The sequence below is a fragment of the Eurytemora carolleeae genome, unplaced genomic scaffold (assembly GCF_000591075.1).
Source record: "Eurytemora carolleeae unplaced genomic scaffold, Eaff_2.0 scaffold1079, whole genome shotgun sequence".
Taxonomy (NCBI): domain Eukaryota; kingdom Metazoa; phylum Arthropoda; class Copepoda; order Calanoida; family Temoridae; genus Eurytemora; species Eurytemora carolleeae.
The window spans coordinates 21,718-42,584 of NW_019396967.1; the positions used below are offsets into that span (position 1 = coordinate 21,718).

Consider the following 20,867-nt stretch of genomic DNA (forward strand, 5'->3'; position numbering starts at 1 on the left):
GATAATAGATACATCAATCATATTTTAAAATACAATTTATGCATTTATTTATGATTAGTTTACTCGTACATCAATTTTCTAAGTATCTTATGATCGTGAAATCGTAGAAATATAGCTAGAAAATTATTATTAATTATTATTAAAGCAAGTATTTTTAATATTTCAGAATATTTCTAATTATAATCTTCTTACTTTAGCATGGCGCGGGCAATAAAAGGGTAAGTAAATTTAATAAATAAGGGAATCGCCCAACTTGACTAAATATTTAAATCCGGGGCAGGTGTTATGCACAAATATTTTATTATACAGGGTGTCCCACATCAAATTAGTCAATGGGGATAAATTACGATTTGGGGGACAAATCGGAAAATTTAAGAAGAATTAATCATTTTGAAAAAGTTAATAAGGCTAATAGAAATTATTTTTTGCAGAAAATGCTAGAATTTTTGAGTATTTTGTGCGTATTTTGGGGTTAAAGATTGGATATAGTCAATTATGATATGGGACGCTCTGTATTAAACTCTGGAGCTAAATTTTGTTGAGAGTGGCGACCAATATATAAAGGGTTCTCCATCATGGAAGAGCCTTAAACTGGGACTGAACCATCGTCTTAGGTCATGGACATAGGTTGAAAATATTTTTAAGGTAGGTTTGTCCTAGTGAACGATTTTTAGACCCACTAGGAGTAGGAGGTGGTGGAATTAAAGGAGGAGGTGTTGCTAAAGTGCAGGGAGATGCTCGTCTTAAGATCATCCAGGCCAGCCGGAGTAAAACCATTGATGCAAGGTAATATATTCTTGGCCACCACAGACCATGTTTTAGAAGGGTCCAATATTATCCTAATGTTGTCTTGAAATTTCCCCCCGCCAACCTTTTGTTTGGGGGGAGGGGGGGGGACTTGAATATTTAATGAAATAAATTATATTATTAAGTTTAATCTGAAAGAAACTGTAAGCGTAATTTTAAGTAACCTCAATGCAAAGGTGAAAACGTGCGATTTACAACGGTACCTTTTAAACTTGAAACTGATTGAAAATGCGGAAGATAATGTTGAGCAATAGATTTGTAGAAGACCCCAAAGAGAGAACAGGTGATTAGTAAACGATTTAATCCCTGCTGAACAATAGATTAGTTGAAGACCTGAGATACAGAGAGTGTAGCAAATACCTACTCCATAACAGGTTCACTCGAGACATATCTATCCAGGTCTACTCGTTACCAAGATCAACCAGGACTAACTCTTCGTTTCTGAATGCCACAAGGGCAATATTTCAACCAGGCTCAACTCTCTGGTTCCAAAGGACACACAGTCTCAAATTTAAACCAGGTTTAAAAGAGCCACAGTGGCTATTGAAATTGCTAAACAGGCAATTTCTCAACCAGACTTAACTCCCCGGTTCTGAAGGACACACAGTCCAAATCTCAACTTATATAATTCAACTAGTACCCAAGCTATCTCTTAAGCTATATTCAATGAATTGCCAATTATCCAGACAGACAAATCAGAATTTACGAAGAATGAATCATTTTGAAAATTTAAGAAGGCTATAATTAAACTTTTTTGAGTATTATGTGCGTATTTTGGCGTTAAAGATTGAAGATAATCTAATATGATGTGGGACGCTCTGTATGTTGCATGATTTGAGCTAATCATGTTAAGTATTCAATTGAAACCCAGTTTCAATGAATAATCTCATTAAGTTTAAAACATTAAATCATTTATGACGTACAACGTTCTGCAAGTTTTCAGAATATCATATTTAAATGCCTTTTCGACAAGAGAACAGGAGATTAGGTAACAATCTCATCCCTGTTGTGCAATAGATTAGTAGAAGATCCTAGGTACAGAGATAACAGTTGATTGGTAAACGATTCAATCCCATCTAAACAATAGATTAGTAGAAGACCTGAGGTTCAGAGAGAACAGGAGATTAATTGCAACGACCTAATTCCTGCTGTGATTTGTGCTGTGGCTATTGGAGAAATTCTATTCTCTATTTCAAACTTTGCACGGAGGATTATTAAAATTACGCTAACAGCCCCTTCAAGTTCAAATTAAATAAAATATATTATATATGTTTGTCTCGAGCATATATGAATAGCATATTTTAAAACTTATTCATGATACTTGTTTATCAGGGATAAGCTGGGCCTGTTGGCCAAACAGACGGACGCTCGTCAGAAGTTGCTCAAGTTAAAGGACAGGAAAGAAGGGAAAATGGAAGTGAAAACTTTAGGTAAATTATTTTATCTTTGTAAATTAAATTTGCGGGAATTAGAAAAAGTGTAAAGTTACTTGAGGTTGGTGGACTGCAATTGTAGCCGCTTACGCCGAGCTACACTAGTTGACGGTGAATAGGGTTTTGATTCCAATGGATTAAGTTGGCTACTTGATCTGAGAACAGCCCGAAATGCCAACCTAAAAGTTTCGTATCTCTTATAAACAGGGTTACCCAGAAAAAATGCGACTTAAATACGATATTAAACTTTAATCTATTGAGAATGACATGGTTCGTTTACCTTGAATGAAGTCCCTGTTTGGTTAGGTTGACAAAGAAAGTAAAAACCGTTCTCAGTTGTAACTTATAAGTAACCAAAAATGTAAGAATCTGAAGAAAAAAATGAAAAATTCTGCACAATTGTCATTTTTCTGGTTCACTCTGTATTTCTCTCATAAAAGTGGTTCGATAAAAAGACGTAAAATATGTTATTTTAATGAATTTATTTTCAGGCAGCAATATTACAATGACGAAGAAGTTTGATGGGAAAATTCTGCTGACCACAAACAAAAACAAAAACAAGGCACCAAAGGTATGAAAGAAGTTTTGAAAAGAATCAAACTCCGCCTCATAATAGATAGATAGAAAAATTTACCAATAAATGTTTAAATTCTTTTCTTATGACAATTCTTTCTAAGCTACTTAAGTGACCCTGTAAGGGTGGTATGATCAATTCACAAAATTGTCCTTCAAATTTGCAGAATTCGAACTCCTTTTTAGTTCAAGTTCAACTGCATTTATAAGTTTGCATCTCAGGTAGATGAAGCTAAGCAGGTTCGCCAGGTCGGTCAGTTTATGAAAACTGTGACGGGGTCAGGGAAGGTCAGCCTTTCATCTTCAAACTCACAATCAGGTATTTGCGACAAGGGTGTTAATTTTCCTGAAAAATCATTCCTCCTGAAAACAATTTTTTCCCAGAATCTTAAAGAAACAAATTTTTAGTTTTTTTTCCCCGCTGAAATGTAGGAAAAAAGGATATTTAGGGGAAGACAATAATTTTTTTGGCAAAAAGTATGTAAAAGGAAACAAAAACTTACCGTGTCATGTGTAATTTTTAATCATTCTTATAAATATACACCCCTTTTTTTGAGTAGTAGATTTGGAACCCAGCTGTCTCTAGAGATCTAACCGATATTTCAAACCAAACTTTTCGTGGTTCTTGTTTCCCAATCAAAATTTGAGGCAAATGAGTCATGGGGATCATGAGTCAAGATCGGACATGCAAAAAAACGGACAGACAAATAGAGATTTCTACTTTATAAAATGTATAATTATAAGTACACGAAGCACCCCTTCCAAATTACTTTAAAACCAACACTTTTCTTCTAGTGAGTTAAAATATTTTTAAAAAATCAACTGATTTAAGATTTTCGATAAAAACCATATTTTTATTACATTTGATCAATTCTACTTCTAAAATGATACTGTTTGTGAATAAAAATTGCTTGGTTCAAGGGGGGGGGGGGGCAAATTGATTGTAAATCCTTTATCATTCAGGTGGTGGAATGAGATCCAAGTCTAATGGATCCAGGGGATCAGCACAATCCAGAGAAAACCAGGTATAGTTTATATTTTTTATGGAAGGTAAAAGTTTTCTATTGTTAATTCCTTCAGAAAGCAATTATTCGTATCTTTTGTGTTCCGACAGATAATTCTCTCTGGATATTTAAATGGAGATTTTATTTTCAACTGTTTTCCATGGATTTAACACTTACTAAATTTTAGTGTCCACTTTGAATACCTAATCCTAAACCTGATCAGCGGCATTTCATACAAAAGTACCAATCTCTATACCACTGTATTAAATGTAGTTGGTATATTTGAGAATTTTTTCCAAAGTTATTGCAGGATGAAATTTATTTTTGCTACATCAATTTTGAACGTACTGAGAGAAAATCGCGAAAAATATGCAAAAAATGTTTTTCTCGTTTAAAGTCTTTTTTTCATGTTTTTGGTGGATATGGTATTTCTAATTAATTTTGAACTTTTGATGTGATGATTTTATTTATTTTACTCCAGGTTTCACACGGAGGCAGAGGTAGGATGACTGAACAGGAGAGACTCGACGGTAAGCTTGAGGAGCAGAGTTGTACATTATTCCCACNATAAATAAATCCCTTTATTATAATGTTTAGAGGAACTGATGTCGGCCAATGTTAGCAAAGAGGACATAATTAGAATTCGGGATTACAGAAATTCAAAACTAACTGACAGAAGGTAACAGCTTATTTTCTTCAAAGGACATATCGACTCAGAAATGTGTTTCTCTATTTTTATAATTTGAAAATCAAAATCAGATAAAAGAAATAACTTTTTCAGTCAAAGTTTTGTCTTTAAATAGAACACTTTGCTTGTCAATATCAAGGACTGATCAGAAAACGGTTTAAATGTAAACTGGATAAATATTAAATATTTATCACACTGAGTAAGAATTTTGATTTGCATATTATATTTGATGTGAAAAACTTTTTTGACTAATTTTTGTGTAACAAAACAAATCTTACGGACAAAAAATAAAAAAAAACCAAAAAATGAAAAGGCAAAAAAATACCATGACAAAAGTTTAAAAAGAATGCAAAGGACAAAAATATTAAAAACTTTAAAAATCTACAGAGGGAATGAAAAGATTCATAGAAAAAAAATCAAAAAAAGGCAGCTTTAAAAACTGTTACGAATATAGTTTTATTGTTATCATAAAACAATCTGTATTTTCCTATTATACCCATAGATAGGGTCCTTGGAGACAAAATAACATAAACACAAACGCACAGAAATCAAATTTCATTCCCCCTTCATTACCTTTTAAAAATAATGATTTATATTTTATTATTTTAGCTCTAACAGATCTCGTTCCCCTCTCAGTGCACGATCCCGCTCTCCACTACGATCCCGCTCCCCGTTACGATCCCGCTCCCCGTTAAGATCTCGCTCCCCTCACCGGTCCCGCTCTCCTCTGAGATTAGGCGGGAAGGAAGATTGGCGACGACGGGAAGAAAGTCCGCCGCGACGTGGTCGAGGAAGATTCGATTATGATGAGCCGAGGTACATTTTCTCAAACTTTAAAAAATAATTTTGGAACTTTTGCACGTGTAATCTCTTCGGATAGCACTAATCCGTATTTTTTGTAGATTAACTTAATTCTCATTGATATATTTAAAAATATTGCCCATATTGCCCAACCAGACGCCACTGAGATATCTCGAAAATGTGCGTGAGCTTTTGTTTAATTCAAAGAATACCGAGTTCAGGCGCTGTATCCATATATTGGTAAAAAGGGGTTTAAAATAAAAAGTTCTTCGCGGGTTATGCTTAGGGTAACGCATATTATTACCGCGGGTTGGTAATTTTTTCTTAAATTAATTTTAAAAAATTCACCAATTTTTAGGGAGAGTAGAGACGAGGAGATGCTACGTCAAAGAAGCAAGAATATAGATTACGATGAAGGAATTACTCTTGGAGGAAGATTAGAGCAGGGCAGTACAGTCTCCCCTCTCCAGGTATACTAGTTACTAGGGTAGTACAGTCTCTCCTCTCCAGGTATACTAGTTACCAGGGTAGTACAGTCTCTCCTCTCCAGGTATACTAGTTACTAGGGTAGTACAGTCTCTCCTCTCCAGGTATACTAGTTACTAGGGTAGTACAGTCTCTCCTCTCCAGGTATACTAGTTACTGGGGTAGTACAGTCTCTCCTCTCCAAGTACACTAGGTCTAGATAGCAGGGTAGTACACTAGTACAGTCTCTTATCTAAGATAATTGTAATCAAGAATATTTTTAGGTATCTAAGATTGTAATTAAGAGTATATTAATGAATCTAAGATTGTGACCAAGAATATGTTCAGAAATCTAAGATTGTAATCAAGAATATATTCAGAAATCTAAGATTGTAATCAAGAATATATTCAGGGATCCAAGATTGTAATCAAGAATATATTCACTGATTCAGGGATCTAAGATTTTAATCAAGAATTCAGAAATCTAAGATTTTAATCAAGAATATATTCAGAAATCTAAGATTTTAATCAGGAATATATTCAGAAATCTAAGATTGTAATCAAGAACATATTCATGACTCTAAGATTGTAATCAAGAATATATTTAGGGATCTAAGATTGTAATCAAGAACATATTTATGAATCTAATATTGTAATCAAGACTATGTTCAGGGATCTAAGATTGTAATCAAGAATCTACATGTGCGGGTATCTCAGGAGGATATTGTAGAACTATTTGGAGATGTCGGACCTCTGAGGAGAGCCAAGGTATTAATTTATTTAATGTTTTATTTTCTAGCTTGGGAACCCAGCTTTTCATGGAAGCTAACCTGCTATAAAATTCAACCCACTAGAATCTTTAAACATCGCTAAGAATATATCAGTGGTTTTACCGAGTCCCCCATTTCAGATCTTAGGCAAATCCTTTAAGGGGTTCCTGAGTTAAAATAAACAGACAGAGTACATTATATTTTATTTATAAATTCAGCTTGTCTGTTTGTTTGTTTGTATCCAATAAACGTCAAAACGGTTGAACCGATCGGGCCCAAATTTTGTGTGGGACCTCACTTGACCCCAGGGAAGGTTCATGAATGAGCAAAATTTAAAAAATATGTTCTTAAAAGTTTTTTATTTTTGTAAAAATTTTGAAAATGCGCGAAAAAATATTAAGAAATCCGCAAACTTTTTTGTTTTTGTTTTATACTGTACAAAGAGAAGATGCTCACAGATATTAGGCCACATATAAAAGTTAAAATAGAAGATGGGCGCGAAGCGCCTAGTTATTTATAGATGAATTAACCATTTATTCGGATATTCTTTTAGCACATATCAATTGCATTTTCTCCTTTTTAAATACCCTTTTTCACTTTTTTTAAAGATGGTTAATTTGCAATAACGTCGGACGTCGTCAGTAATGATGAGAAAATTCGGTTCTATTTATAAAATACGAGTTGTCAAGCGTCCATCTATAAACTTAATAAGAATGGAAAATTCGGTTCCTTATTTTATAGATCCGTTACAAATCAGAAGCCCTTACTCCAGCCTTAATTTATTAAGGAAGTAGGAGTCCCTATAAGTTGCTTTCATTTGTGGTCAAACTTTAAATAGTTCTTAACTAGTGGTTATTCTGTTTGTTTGATTGATTAATTGATTTAATACGTTTTTTATTGACCCATTATTTAGATACTTACTGTTTGTTTAATAATTGCTGTTTAATTTCTGATTAATTTATTGTTAATTTGTTCAGTTAATTGCTCCTGGCCATGCAGAAGTTACATTTGTAAATCACAATCATGCAGTTAAAGCGGTGGAAATCTACCATAACAGGTAGGTCATGGACGGGAATATTCTATAATAGGTAGTTCATAGACGGAAATCTACCATAATAGGTTGGTCATAGACGTAAATCAAGCAAAATAGGCTGGCCATAGACGAAAATCAAGCAAAAAAGTCAGGCAATAGACGAAAATCAAGCAAAATAGGCAGGCCATAGACGAAAATCTAGCAAAATTGGCAGGCCATAGACGAAAATCAACCAAAATAGACAGGCCATAGACAAAAATCAACCAAAATAGGCAGGCCATAGACGAAAATGACCATGAAAGGCAGGGAAAAGACGAAAATCTACCACAAATCTAAACTATTTAATAAATTTATTATATTCTGGATATTTATCTATCTTCTACTGTATAGGCAGCTGGACGGGAAACCTATGAAATGTCAACTGATGGGTGCCGGCAGGTAAATCATATTTTTTACAGGGTGTCTCAAAAAACAAGAAAATTCAGTGATTACTTTGAAATAGTTTTTTTTTATCTACGTCATTTTGTGATCAAACCTCAAATAGATTTGTATTTAGTTACAATATACTAGGTCACTCTTTCATTTTCTTGTTCCCTGAAACTTTTTACTGTTTTTTTCTTTTTAAAATCATTAAGAAAATCTCTAAAAAATGCAATTTCGAAACCGACACCGAAACCGTCATTTAAGTCTCACCTCCTTTGGTAACCTTGCAGCTTACGATTTAAGACAAGAGTTTTTCAACCTTCTATTGGATATCCCGGGTCCCCCTCCAGTCCTATGCAGTTTTGAACATTATTGGATATCCCGGGTCCCCCTCCAGTCCTATCCAGTTTTGAACATTCTATTGAATATCCCGGGTCCCCCTCCAGTCCTATCCAGTTTTTAACCTTCTATTGAATATCCCGGCCCCCCGGGTCCCCCTCCAGTCCTATCCAGTTTTTAACCTTCTATTGGATATCCCGGGTTCCCCTCCAGTCCTATCCAGTTTTTTACTTAACCTTCTATTGGATATCCCGGGTTCCCCTCCAGTCCTATCCAGTTTTGAACATTCTATTGGATATCCCGGGTCCCCCTCCAGTCCTATCCAGTTTTGAACATTCTATTGGATATCCCGGGTCCCCCTTCAGTCCTATCCAGTTTCTTCAGTCAACTGGTGACGTATTACATGATCTTTATAAAGGGATTGTAAGCTTAATTTCAAGTGACCCTCCCCATGCAGAGATGGAAATGCTAAATTTACAACCGTGCCCCTTTATCTGAACAAAAGTTTTGAAGATATCGTCGGTTTTTTCGGTTCAAAAGTGTGTTAAGTTTTTAATTCATTTATGTTTTCCTGTAAACAGTGATTTATTATTAATGCTTTATGTGCTGTTGTGAATCGGGCATTACCATCTTTGAATGGAGAGTCCCTTGAAATTACGCATACAGTCTCTTGAAGAAGTACAAAGTCATTCTGAAGTGCAGAAAGGCATATTTTTAATGGGTAGTTTTAAACCTTGTAGAATAGTTTTCTTAATTCTAGGAGTAGAAGCAAACACTAGACAATGATTAAAGTTTCCCTTCCCCCCTTCCAGATCCATTAATCAATTAATTCATTAGCATTAGAATTTAAGTGTTAACATTAAACATAAAATTTAAGCTATAATTTTTGAAAATTGTTTCCATCATCCGCGAATTTCTTAATTTTTTTAATTTTCTGGCTGAATTTGGTAATTTTGGTGAAAATTATCCCATAAGTTTGAATATTATTAGCCTCCCCCTCGATTTTTATTCTTCAGATATGATAACTCGCGGTAATCGTTGACCTTAGCTGAAAACTTTAGAATAGTAGATATCGAGATTAATGCGTGATCTCTTTTTCTTCATATCGAGACTAATCTAATCCTGTACTTGTATCCTGAAAAGTTTATAAAATTCAACCATTCAGAGTTGCGTATATTAAGCCGATAAATTTTAAATTTTGCGCGCCATTTAAGATTATATACAGAAATGGGAGGAACTCTCTAATTTAGAAAAACCGGTTTTTGATTTTTCTCTACTATATCCAAGAAAGAACGGTTTAAGAAGAAAATCAAAAGTGTGTCCATTGGATACTCAGATTAAGGTATCGGGTTTAAGGATATCTCATTCTAAAATTTTCAGCTCTTATGCCATAAAATATTATTGTGTAGATGGCTGAATATGATTGGGAAATGTAGAAAGGAAGATAAAATGTAACCATTCGCTGGAATAAGCGCTTTGAAAACGTGTAGGAAAGGCAGAAAGGAAGGCAGGGCCGTAGTTGTGAAAATAGTATACCCTTTATTTTCTCTCATAATTCATCTGATACATCCGTTATATTTTATATAACATTCATATTTTAGTGCTCCAATAAGTACTGGAACTGGCGTTAAACTGCCGCCTTCTCTCATAGGAAAATCTAAATCTGATGGTCTAGGACCCGCTCCTGATGTAGAATCTATACACAGGTATAACATCCTGACCCAAATCCCAAGAAACTGTTGACATTTGTTTTTTATGAAACATTTCAATGGACCTGGAAAAAAGAATTCTCTGTAAAAAAGAAAGATAAATGTTTTGAGGAAATTAAAAATACGTTTAGGGGTTCTTTAAGTGATTTTTTACTATCAAGCCTAATCTTGCATTTTTTCTACCAATTCTTTCTTTAAACACACCCTCGCTCAAATATTTTTTCATGAACCCTTGAAAAACATTATATTGGTTTTCAGGGCATTGTTCTTTAACAAGAAGTCGAGCAGCAAGAAGCCCTCGTTCACGATCACGATGCCCAAGAAGGGGAAAGGAGAGTCCGATTTCTACGACTAGGACACATACAAACCAAGAGTGGATTTTTTTGATAGAACTGTTTCAAAAGTTATAATTTTGGTATTAAAAGATTTCTGTTTTGGAGATCTCAAGCTGCCCGAAGTATACCTCATAGTTTAAACAATACGTTTTTTTTGTAAATTTTCAGTGCTGAAGCAATAATTGACAATATTATCTTTTCGGATTTTTTTTTAATTAAAAAAAAATTATTAAATTATTATTTTAGATTAGTTTAATCTCGAACTTTATGATTATTTCATGCAAAAAAATCCAATTAAAGATCAATGTTCAAGGACGTACAGCTACCAAAACATTTAAACATTGATTTTTGTTTTAACTGAAGTACTGTAGCAATATGTTGGAACTTAATTATAAGGCAAAGAATTCCCAAATATTAACGACAAACTGTTTTTTCCCGGCTATGCACTGTATTAGTATTTTAGTGCCACATTTTTTCAAGAACCTAAGAGTACTATCCTGGCTTTGTATGTACTACATGAAGTACATTGTTACTAAATTGAGGTTTTGCAGCTTTTGTTTGATTTCTCTCACTTTAAATAGTTCTGAATTTTTACGTTTATACTGAAAAAAGTAGATACAGGTTTAACGAATAGTTGAATTTAAACCAGAAATCTTTTTGAATAATTAAATTTTGTTGAGTAAACGTTTTTTGTTCATAAATAATAGAAACCTCGCAACAGGTAAAATCTAGTCTTACAAACTGGAATGATGCAGGAAAATTTTAAAATTCAGAAAAGTTAAAAGGATAAAGCAGTGAGAGCGAAAACAATTATCCAACCTGGCGTGGGTCTGGTGTTCAGGGAGCACCGGACCCACGTCATATTCAGCAGAATATAAACCTTGCTGAATAAATAAATGGAACCGTTCCTCCTTTGTATGGAATCCGAAAACATCATAAGAAAATGCCAATTGGTTTCGATCTCCATCTTTTGAATATGTATGCAACTGAAAGAATCAAGTTTTTTTTTCTGTTTTACAATTTTTGCTAAGTGTATTTATTTGGAAAGAAAGAAGTCTAGACACCACAAGGAAACCAAATATTTTATTAAAGTTTAAATCAAGACGGAAACAACGAAATCTTAAAAGGTAAAAGCGGAGATAAAAGGATTCCAGTCAGAAAAGATTTTCAAAGAAAAATTTTTCTATGTGGTTTTCGCGAGAAATATAGAATGTTGGCATTCCTCAGATAGCTTGAAGACAAAGTCTGAGACACACATGGACTGAAAGCTGGAGCTGTAAATGTATCCAGAAGATTGATTAATTGATATCTGTATGCCTTGTTACTGGTAATATATTCCTCAGATAGCTTGAAGACAAAGTCTGAGACACACATGGACTGAAAGCTGGAGCTGTAAATGTATCCAGAAGATTGATTAATTGATATCTGTATGCCTTTTTACTGGTAATATATTCCTCAGATAGCTTGAAGACAAAGTCTGTGTTTACATTCTTTGGAATGTATAATCCTTCCAACAAAACAATAGTTATATAATTTCTAAAGTTTATTATGCACGATATTTATACAATGAAGTCAAACATTTGTAAAAGCAGTGAACTTTAGATTTAGGGTTGGAAAATATTTCAGAGCAGAGGCAAGGATTCTATAGGCATTAAAAGTTTATTTTATCTGGTCAGTGTTTTTACATGCCAACACAGATCAGTTTGTAAAAGGTTTTTTTTCCAATTTATCAAGTGTAATGGAGATTTCATCTCTGTTAATTTATAAATATATTTATCATTAAACGTATAGAAATTTGAGGAATTGTGGATCGTTATTCTCTTTTCTAAGATTGGGCCTTGTTAAACAAATCATAAGTGTGGAAAAAGTAAAGCTGACACTCGGAATATCTTTAAAGAGACAGAAACTTGAGGCATGTTGAAAATCAATGGAGGCGGAAGCTTAAAAACATGGAGATAAATATTTTAAGTTTGATTTAACTCTGTTTTTGTTCTCCAACAACCGCTCCTCTGACTGCTTTAGCAGTGCATCTGATAACGCTGCTTATATTGCCACTTGGAGGTCTATGCTTCCTAAAATAATCAAGGTTGACAATTTGATTCTATTTTATTTTTAAACTAATGAATGTTAAAAAGTTGATTGTATTTTATTTTAAACTAATGAATGTTAAAAAGTTGATTAAATTTTATTTTAAAACACTTACCTCCGTGATTTTGGACTCACAGCTTGAAAAACTTGACTTGCCTGTAAAACATTGAAATGTTAATAATCAATAGTTAGTAGTTACTTCTAGTATATACTGTAGACGTTGATTATAATGTCCGCATAATAATGTACTTAAATGAAAGAATAATTTTTGTTTTATAAACTTCGTTTTAAATGCGAAGTTTTCAGACGTACTTTTGTTTGAAGATTGTCTCAACTGTTTTAATATTGCACTTCAGAGAATGGTTGAAATATTGTACTTCAGAGAATGTTTGAATTTCAGGCGCGTATACAGGATTTTAGCCGGGGGAGGGGAAGGCTTTGCCCCCCCCCCCTTGGCCTTAAGAATGCTGCTATTCCATATTAAGTATACTACATGTCCCCTATTTAACCCATTGTAGTCCTGATTAAAGGACTATATAATGTAATGTATCCCTCTCTATAGTTCTGTAATACTCTCTGAAGTCCTGAGTAGACTATAGTCTCCTGAGAATACTTCCCTTTGTAGTCCCGATTCAAGGACTATAAATTAGAATGCATTCCTCTGTATAGTGTAAAGTTCTGTATTACTCTCTAAACATTTTACACATTTTCCAGTTTTTTATCTCGAGTAGTACATAGAGGGGGGGGGGTATGGGACGTCTGCCATCCTGTGTATTTGTCTTTAGTCGCTATCGGTGAAAAAAGATAAAAGGGAAATGCTTTGCTAACATTTGAATATAAATGGCACAAGAAAATTTTCTACTACTTTTTAAGGGAGAAAACACCCCTTTGAAGATGAGGGCAAACTCACTTTTTTACCCATCACACCTGATTTTATTCTTTGACCATTAATCCTGGGGAGGGGGGGGGGGCAAGAGGACTGGTGCCCCCCCCCCTGTCTACGAGCCTGTTTTATTTCTTCACCATCAAATCAGACTTTTGAATTGTGCTTTTGCAAAATGGTGTTTATTTCTTTTATTCAATATATAAATCTTCGCATTTTTAATAATTTAAAATATTGTTTAATTTACACCATTTTTAAATACTTTTCTTGTAAATCAATGTTTATACAAAACATAATCCCTCAACCACTTATGCCTGCTTCTAAAGGGACTGTAAGCGTAATTTCAAGTGACCCTCAGTACAAAGATGGCAATGTACTTTGGTACCCAATAAAGTTTTGTCTGATTAAGTGTGAATTAGATATCCATGTTTTGTTTATTTGAACCGTTTATTTCTTATTTACAAGAAACAACGGAGAAACTCACAAAAATAATCACTTTGAGTCAGAAAAACGACGGTGTTTTCCGCACTTTTGATTAGATTAAGGTTTAAGAGTATTGTTGTAAATCAGGCAATATCATCTATGCATGAAAGATCACTTGATTTTAGCTTTTTTAATGACTGGGGAAATTTCCTAATTAACCTGCATCAAATTCTCAATATATTGTCCCAGGACAGTGTTCTCCGACTTAAGTTTAAGGTTCTCCTCCTTAACCCTGTCCACCCTGCTGGTAAGATCTTCCAGGGTGTTCTGGAGCTCTAGGACCTAAGGTCAGAGTTTAGGTATGAGAGAGAGTAGTTAAAGGGAGTGCTCAGCTAAGCATAATAGTTGGCCTGAGAATGCATTTTTGTAGTGAAATATTTTAGGATTAATTTGAGACCTGTAAGACGTTTTTACGATGAATAACTGTTCAGCAAGAGTACAAATTTCCATCTTTTAAATCTCTCTTTATTTTCCATTCTGGAGTCATGATTTTGAAAATAGATCTATTTCTACTATCACTAAAAAATATGCTTATGTTTCATGTGGTAAGTAAATTTTCAACAAGCTTTCATAAATTCAGAATTCGGTGACTTGTTAACAATTTTTTTGTGGTCATTTTCTGTGAAAATTGTTAGGATGACATGTAATTATTACTGAAATATTATAATTTTTGGGAATAAAAATGAACGTTAATGGAAACTTTTTCTATTTTTATCCCTTTTCATTTTCCTTACTTGCAGAGGGGGTTTATAATTTTTAAATATATACCCCAAGAAGAAAACTAGTATCGTGTTCAATAATATTAACCTGAGAAATAAGTCTTGCCTTCTCCTCCTGCTCATCTGGAGAAAAATCCGGGTCCAGGCACATCCTAGATCATGTAAAGATTTTAAGCTGTCGAGAGGCTTGATTAAGATTTTAAATCATAACCATTTTCAACAGTTTTCATTTTAAAAGTTTGTATTTAAATATGCGACATTTTACTTTGATGCTAGATATAAGGAAACGACAAACCAACCATTTTTTTTAATAATGAAAAAATGGTTTGTTTGTTTTTGCTTTTAATCATCTTTGAGGGCAAAGCATGGAGTAATGAAATCTATTGTTAACTGAATTCAATTTTGAAAATTCATGAAAGCTTCAAAGTTTAAAAAATAAAGTAATCTAATTCCAAACAGTATTTACATAGACAAAGAGTGTTTTTGAGTTCTTCCTGAAGTTTGAAAAGTTGATTTTATAGGTGGACCTATGTTTTGGGAGGAGAAAATCAGACTTTGATTAATGGAAAACTAAAATTTCTAAGATGCCTTAGGGTCCGGCTCATTCATTTTTCAGACATTGAATAATTTTAGTTAAAACTTATTGTGTTTTATTTCAGATGAACTTTGAAAAGATGAGGAAATTTAAGAATAACAAGTAAGGACTAGAGAATTCTACAACTGATCAAACCCATGTCTACATCAGGTTTTAGAATATATTTTGGTGAAGGGTTTAACAATTTTGTGAAGTTAATTATTAGTGTTGATTTTCACAAATCTTGTTTGTTAAAATAAATTAAGGTCATTCAGATGCATTGTAAAATGTGCACTCAATTGGAAATCTTAAAGGGAGTGACCGGTTATGTAAGGTAGTCGAACTGAATATGCAGTGTTGTGGAAAACTTCTTTCTGATTCATTTGAGACATATAAAACTTTTTAAAGATCTGTAAATCCTGAGTTTGAGCGCTAATTCGACGTTCAAAATTCCTACTTTGGGGGTAAATACGTTTTCTAGTTTTTTTTTTGATTATTAAATAACGACAACGAAAAATAAAGTAAAAATTATACAGTAATCTAATTAGATATTAGATATTTCTCAAAAGAAATTAGTCAATAAATCAATTAGTCGGTCACTCCCTTTAATGGGAGGGAGCATAAGCCACAATAAGGAGTAAATGTTGACTGTTAATATTATTAATATTATAATTTTTAAAGTCAGTTATTCTACACCTGTTTGTATTATCTCTAAATTAAAGCAAATTCTGATTATTTAATACTAAACTAAGCTGACAGATTTTAAATCTAACAAATCTAAATATATTCAAAGCTACTTTTTCGTCTGTTCATAAAATCTAAATTTGTCCGCTGTACATATAGTATGTGCCGGAAAGCTAACTGTTCATATATTATTATCTCCTTCGGCATATCAGTGTTTAAAAACAATGTGAGCATATTCTCTCTGATAGGAAAAGGGACATAAAATTACTTGTTTACTTAACCTGAACATATTCACCTTGAAAGTAAGAGTGTTTAAAGTTACCTGTTCATGTGATCCGAAATATGTCCCCCTATCCCATCAGATCTGTCTGAGAGCATTGATGGTATGGAATCTAGGCTTTCAAAATCAACCTTCTTACGCCATTCATTTGCCTGAAATGTACAAATATATACCACATATCAAAATAACACACGTGGAAAATTTAAAAAACAACCTTAATATAATAAGTAATAAGTATAATAAGTAAAAAATGTTCAATCAAGTTATTGTGACCCTACAACGGTCCTCAAATCTAAAAGGGGCTGGATACATAGTAAACCTGGTAATAAATTGAAATTCAATATTGATTCTTTTTTTGGCAGATCCATGTCATCTGGATTCTGGATCCACATTAATGTTTAAAAAATCCTAAACATTAATTAAGTTAAAAATTTAGTTTCATGTCTAAACACCTTTCTAAGATCCTCAGGTATGTTATCAGTCATAGAATCATCAACTCTTCCAGATGCATCTTCATCTGCTAGAGGAATTGAATCGTCTTCCCTGAACAATTTAAAGAGATTTAAACCTTTTCTTAGCTCACCTAAACCCTACATGTGAAAACACGGTGTGTCGAAACAAAAAGCAGTGTAACATGCCAATATTTTTCTAAATTGAAAGTGTTAAAAAAAATTTTTTGGCCATAATATTTACAAACATTGAAGTTAGAGGTATTTGAGAAATAGGTTTATATTGCTAATAAACATAGAATTGCATCATATTCCTCTATCTCAACATTAATGGATTGAAATCCTCCCATAAAGTTTTTTATTTTAGAGAATAAAGATAAATGAATAAAGGATATTATATATTGCACCTGTTAATAGCAACCAAAAACAATTTAATTCAAATGAATATAACTTACTCTCCTTATATATTTTGTTTAAAATATTACAAAAGCTGAATTACAAAATTACACTGTAATAAGGGGGGATAATAACGTCTATGAAAATATCTACCCTTGTGAATATCATGGGACATATTATGGATAAATACCTGAGTATTGAGTCTGTGTACAAACTATCATCATCTTCTCCTAGATCATCCAGTCTTCTTAAATCCATCTTATCTTGGAAAAATATCATATTTATTTTTTAACCCCAAAATTCAAAATATTAAATGACAATTTTTTCATAAATTATCGTGGCAATTATTTACCACCTTTTTAAATATTTAGTATTTTAGAATATTGAAACGTGGTTAAAATGATATTCTAAAACTTTAGTGTGTTTTTCGGCAACAAATTTGTTTAAGAAGGATACTCTAAAAATTTCTTCACCTGTAAAAAGGGGAATATGAACTTTCTAAGGGGTGAGGGGCTAAGTCCACAAAAGGAAGTATAAGTGGACGCCCCCCCCCACTCCTAGTTTAAATAACTTTGTAAGGCAGTACTTTTATAGAAAATCAAGTACACCATTGACAGTACAGGTTTTCTGTTTTCTGTTGCTGACAATAAAAACCTATTCAGATTAAACTTAATAAAAGAAGAACATTAGTGAGTGCTGAAGAGGGAGACAATAAAAAACTTGACATTATTGAATACCTTTGTTCGAGGGAAGGCAAGGTAGGGGGGCGGGGTGAAAAGATTTTTAATGATTTGGAAACTTAAAATTGGGACTTTGATTACTCCGGTACTGACTCAAAAAATATTTATTAAAAGACAACTTTTTCATGCGTAGGTAATTTTTGCTCTGAACTTTTTACTTTTTTTATAATTTTTGGTTAAATTTTTAATGCAGAGGCAAAGTTTTAAGACATTAGCACGGTTGGGAACTTTTTTCCCCTGTATTTGATTAAGGCAGAAATCATGAGCGAGTAATCGTGTAAGAAGTTCTGAAGCAATAAATTTGAAATGTGTAAAAATTAAATGAGTGTGAAAGATGAAAAAAATCAAATAGAAAAGGAGTTCAGTTTTTGCCACAAACTTTGATTTTCTATTCTCTATATCTTTGTAACCCAATGTCGTAGACCTTAGATATTTCAAACTATTAATACTTATAGATAAAATAATCTAAGTCTGAAATATCAAAGATTTGCATCATTAGGTTGCAAAGATATTGGGATCAGAAGATTTGAGTTCGTGGCAAAACACTCAATTCCTTTGCTTAAAATATATTAATAATGTTTTTACGCGAAAAAGCAGGTACGGACAATTGTGTATTAATGTAGCCTAGAATAGGATTAAATTCTGATAAATATTCTTCATAGAATTAGAGTAATAAACTCATTGACAATGTGGGTTTCAATGAAAATTGTTTCATACAAAAAAAAGTTACTGCTTACTGGACCAAACACAAGGATGAGACTTTGATGCCGACCAGAATTCAATTTGATTTGAGGATTAAACTTGATTCTTTCCCTCCAAAATAGTGTATAAATGGTAGAATATAATTATAAGAGTATTGATAATAAATAAACAAAGAAGTTAATAGCTGACGGAAACCATAAATATAAAAAAAGAAAGACGATTACTTTTAAACAACCAATTTCTGAAACCTTATTGTTTGTGGGTGAAAATCCCATATAAAATAATATAACTGAAAAATATTCAGCTGAAAGCTATGGTTGTCGTTTGTGTCAGTTAGTTAATAAAATGTCCATTAAAATGAATGATATTTTGCTCTTATTTGTGTAAGTACTATTAACGATTTTTAACTGTGTCGTCTGTTTTTACATTGTAAATTTAATAGATTCAATATTTCTCTAATATTTATTTGAAAATTTTTTTGAAAAAAGTTTTAGGATATTATAAAAAAAATCCCCATAATAGTAAGTAGTAAGTAGTAAGTAGAAGTACAGTACATGGACTGATTTTTATTTATTTGTCAGTTTATATGTAAGTTTTACTTAATTTACGCGTAGGTTGTTCTTAATGTACATGTACTTTTTATTTTATTTACAATTAAATAGTACTTCATGTACATGTAAGTTGTACCTAATGTACATGTAAATTGTATTTAATTTTCATGTAATGATGTAATTTGTACTTAAGGTACATGAAAGCGGCACTTAATGTACATGTAAGTTGAACTTAATGTTCTCGTGAGTTGTACTTAATGTACGTTCTACATGCAAACTGTACTTATGTACATGTGAACTATATTCAATGTACAAATCAATGTATTTTACTAAAATTTGCAATGAAAATGATTTTCAATGTAAATATTAATGTAGATGTTGCTAAATGTACATTTGTACAATGTAAATTGTACTTAAGTGATCTGTTAACTTTTCTTTCTTTATAATCATATAATTATTTAATAGTTAATAATTATAACGATCAATAGGATCACGTTTTACTTCAAATAAAAGATAACATTGTAATGAAAAAACAAGAATACCACTGAAATACTTGGTTCAAAACTGTAGTGCAGACTCCATTGGTTCTATAGGAAATAGAAAGCTGGAGAAAGGAGGGGGTGGGGCGGGGGTAGGGGAGGGAACTCCCATTATGGTAAATAAGGATAAGGATCCCTCAGACGCAAGCTGGATTTTAATATTTAATTTCGGACATTTCACTAGAAATTAATCAGTAATCATATCCATAAATCTACAGAATGGGAAGACGACGGTTATAATATTACTCAAGTAATGGATTTAAACAGTCCAATGAACGTAAAACACTGCAATTTTGCTGTGCACATTAGATCCATTTTATTTAGTAATTTGATTTTCATACTACTGCTAAAACTATTTTCTTTATCACAATTCATCAGTCATCACATCAATCAAACATAAGATAATTTTAATGTCGTCTTTCCACTTTTATTTTAATTATTTAGTCTGTAGCAGATAAAAGTCGGCCTGAAGGAAACATTAGCAAACTTTTTGAACAGGTTAGTGTCTAATTTTAAATGTGCCAACTTTAAAATTCCTTAAGATCTATGGTTTCCAGGGGGTTTTCAGGCTCCAACGGGTGTTGACCTCCCACCCCCCCCCCAGAAACAGTCTATGCTGAGCTATAGTATAACAGGTTCTAAAGATTCTGTAATTCTCTTCCATTAGAACTTAAAATACGGGAAATGAGACTCAGTATAAAGGGATTATATGAAACTTTTCCAAAATATCTAATTTCTCTTCAACAAAGGCAATGGGGAAACTTTTTAATATTTCTCTTCCCTTAAACCACTGGGGAAAGTAATAATATCACCATTGAGAAAGAAAGGGAAAGAAATATCTTTTGAATTTTTTTCCCCAGACTCATGATATTAATATGGTTCTTCTTTTAATATACTTTTTCTTCCCTTTCCTCCCTGTATTTCTCTTTTTCCCCTTTTTTCTTTTTCTGCTTCTTTTTTCTTCTCTTATTTCCCTTTTTTTCTTTTTCATTCTTTTTTCTTGAATTTTCTTCTCTGAGGGGGGGGGGGGGAAGTAAGAATACACTTTCCTGATAATTTGTTTTCAGAAAATAAGAATCCAAATTCCAAAGTTTAGCTACAATTCCGTAATATATTGGGCGCAATGGCTATTGTTCTTGAATACACAATCTCTCATTTTTGTGCACAAACCATTGCGCATTGTAGCAAATACAAAACATGGATCTCTCTCATGCTAAGTTTTGTGTGGTATTTAAAGTATTTATCTAGTATCTCTGATATCTAGTATCTACCCTCTGTAATTTCAGCTGAAAGTAGAAAACAAAAACTTTCCTCTCCTTCCCCCCTTGTTCTCCCACCCCTGCATCCTTACCCCCTGCAGCCGGTATGTGTCTCATTCTATTGTCTAATCCTCCCTTCC

At 32.8% G+C, this 20,867-nt stretch overlaps 2 protein-coding genes and 1 long non-coding RNA gene across 3 annotated transcripts; 2 read left to right on the forward strand and 1 right to left on the reverse strand.

Annotated features, from left to right (window-relative positions):
- Nucleotides 1-198: 198 nt before the first annotated feature.
- On the forward strand, nt 199-11,032 carry LOC111710605 (nuclear localization sequence-binding protein). The gene is made up of 15 exons (XM_023484715.1): nt 199-218; nt 661-786; nt 2,140-2,237; nt 2,732-2,811; nt 3,036-3,132; nt 3,777-3,838; nt 4,299-4,347; nt 4,415-4,496; nt 5,115-5,321; nt 5,665-5,776; nt 6,444-6,539; nt 7,519-7,598; nt 7,965-8,012; nt 9,938-10,042; nt 10,304-11,032. The coding sequence occupies exons 1-15, from the start codon at nt 199-201 to the stop codon at nt 10,398-10,400; spliced, it is 1,359 nt and encodes a 452-aa protein (XP_023340483.1). The 3' UTR covers nt 10,401-11,032.
- Nucleotides 11,033-11,910: 878 nt separating this feature from the next.
- Nucleotides 11,911-17,202, reverse strand: LOC111710603 (short coiled-coil protein). Its single transcript, XM_023484714.1, has 7 exons — nt 17,127-17,202; nt 16,544-16,634; nt 16,134-16,243; nt 14,642-14,705; nt 13,994-14,116; nt 12,584-12,624; nt 11,911-12,452 (listed from the first exon to the last, which is right to left on the reverse strand). Exons 1-7 carry the CDS (start codon nt 17,192-17,194, stop codon nt 12,356-12,358), a joined length of 594 nt encoding a protein of 197 aa, XP_023340482.1. The 5' UTR covers nt 17,195-17,202; the 3' UTR covers nt 11,911-12,355.
- LOC111710604 (uncharacterized) lies at nt 14,720-20,799 on the forward strand. Its single transcript, XR_002767088.1, has 3 exons — nt 14,720-15,298; nt 19,913-19,966; nt 20,755-20,799. It is a non-coding gene; the product is annotated as an uncharacterized LOC111710604 (long non-coding RNA).
- The last annotated feature ends 68 nt before the right edge of the window (nt 20,800-20,867 follow it).

Coding starts and splice junctions, on each gene's coding strand:
- LOC111710605 (XM_023484715.1), top strand. CDS start 199: ATGGCGCGGGCAATAAAAGG. Junction 2,238..2,731: donor AATGGAAGTGAAAACTTTAG/GTAAATTATTTT, acceptor ATTTATTTTCAG/GCAGCAATATTACAATGACG. Junction 7,599..7,964: donor GTGGAAATCTACCATAACAG/GTAGGTCATGGA, acceptor TCTACTGTATAG/GCAGCTGGACGGGAAACCTA.
- LOC111710603 (XM_023484714.1), bottom strand. CDS start 17,194: ATGGATTTAAGAAGACTGGATGATCTAGGAGAAGATGATGATAGTTTG. Junction 16,635..17,126: donor TACACAGACTCAATACTCAG/GTATTTATCCAT, acceptor TAAATTGTTCAG/GGAAGACGATTCAATTCCTC. Junction 12,453..12,583: donor GTGAGTCCAAAATCACGGAG/GTAAGTGTTTTA, acceptor TGATTATTTTAG/GAAGCATAGACCTCCAAGTG.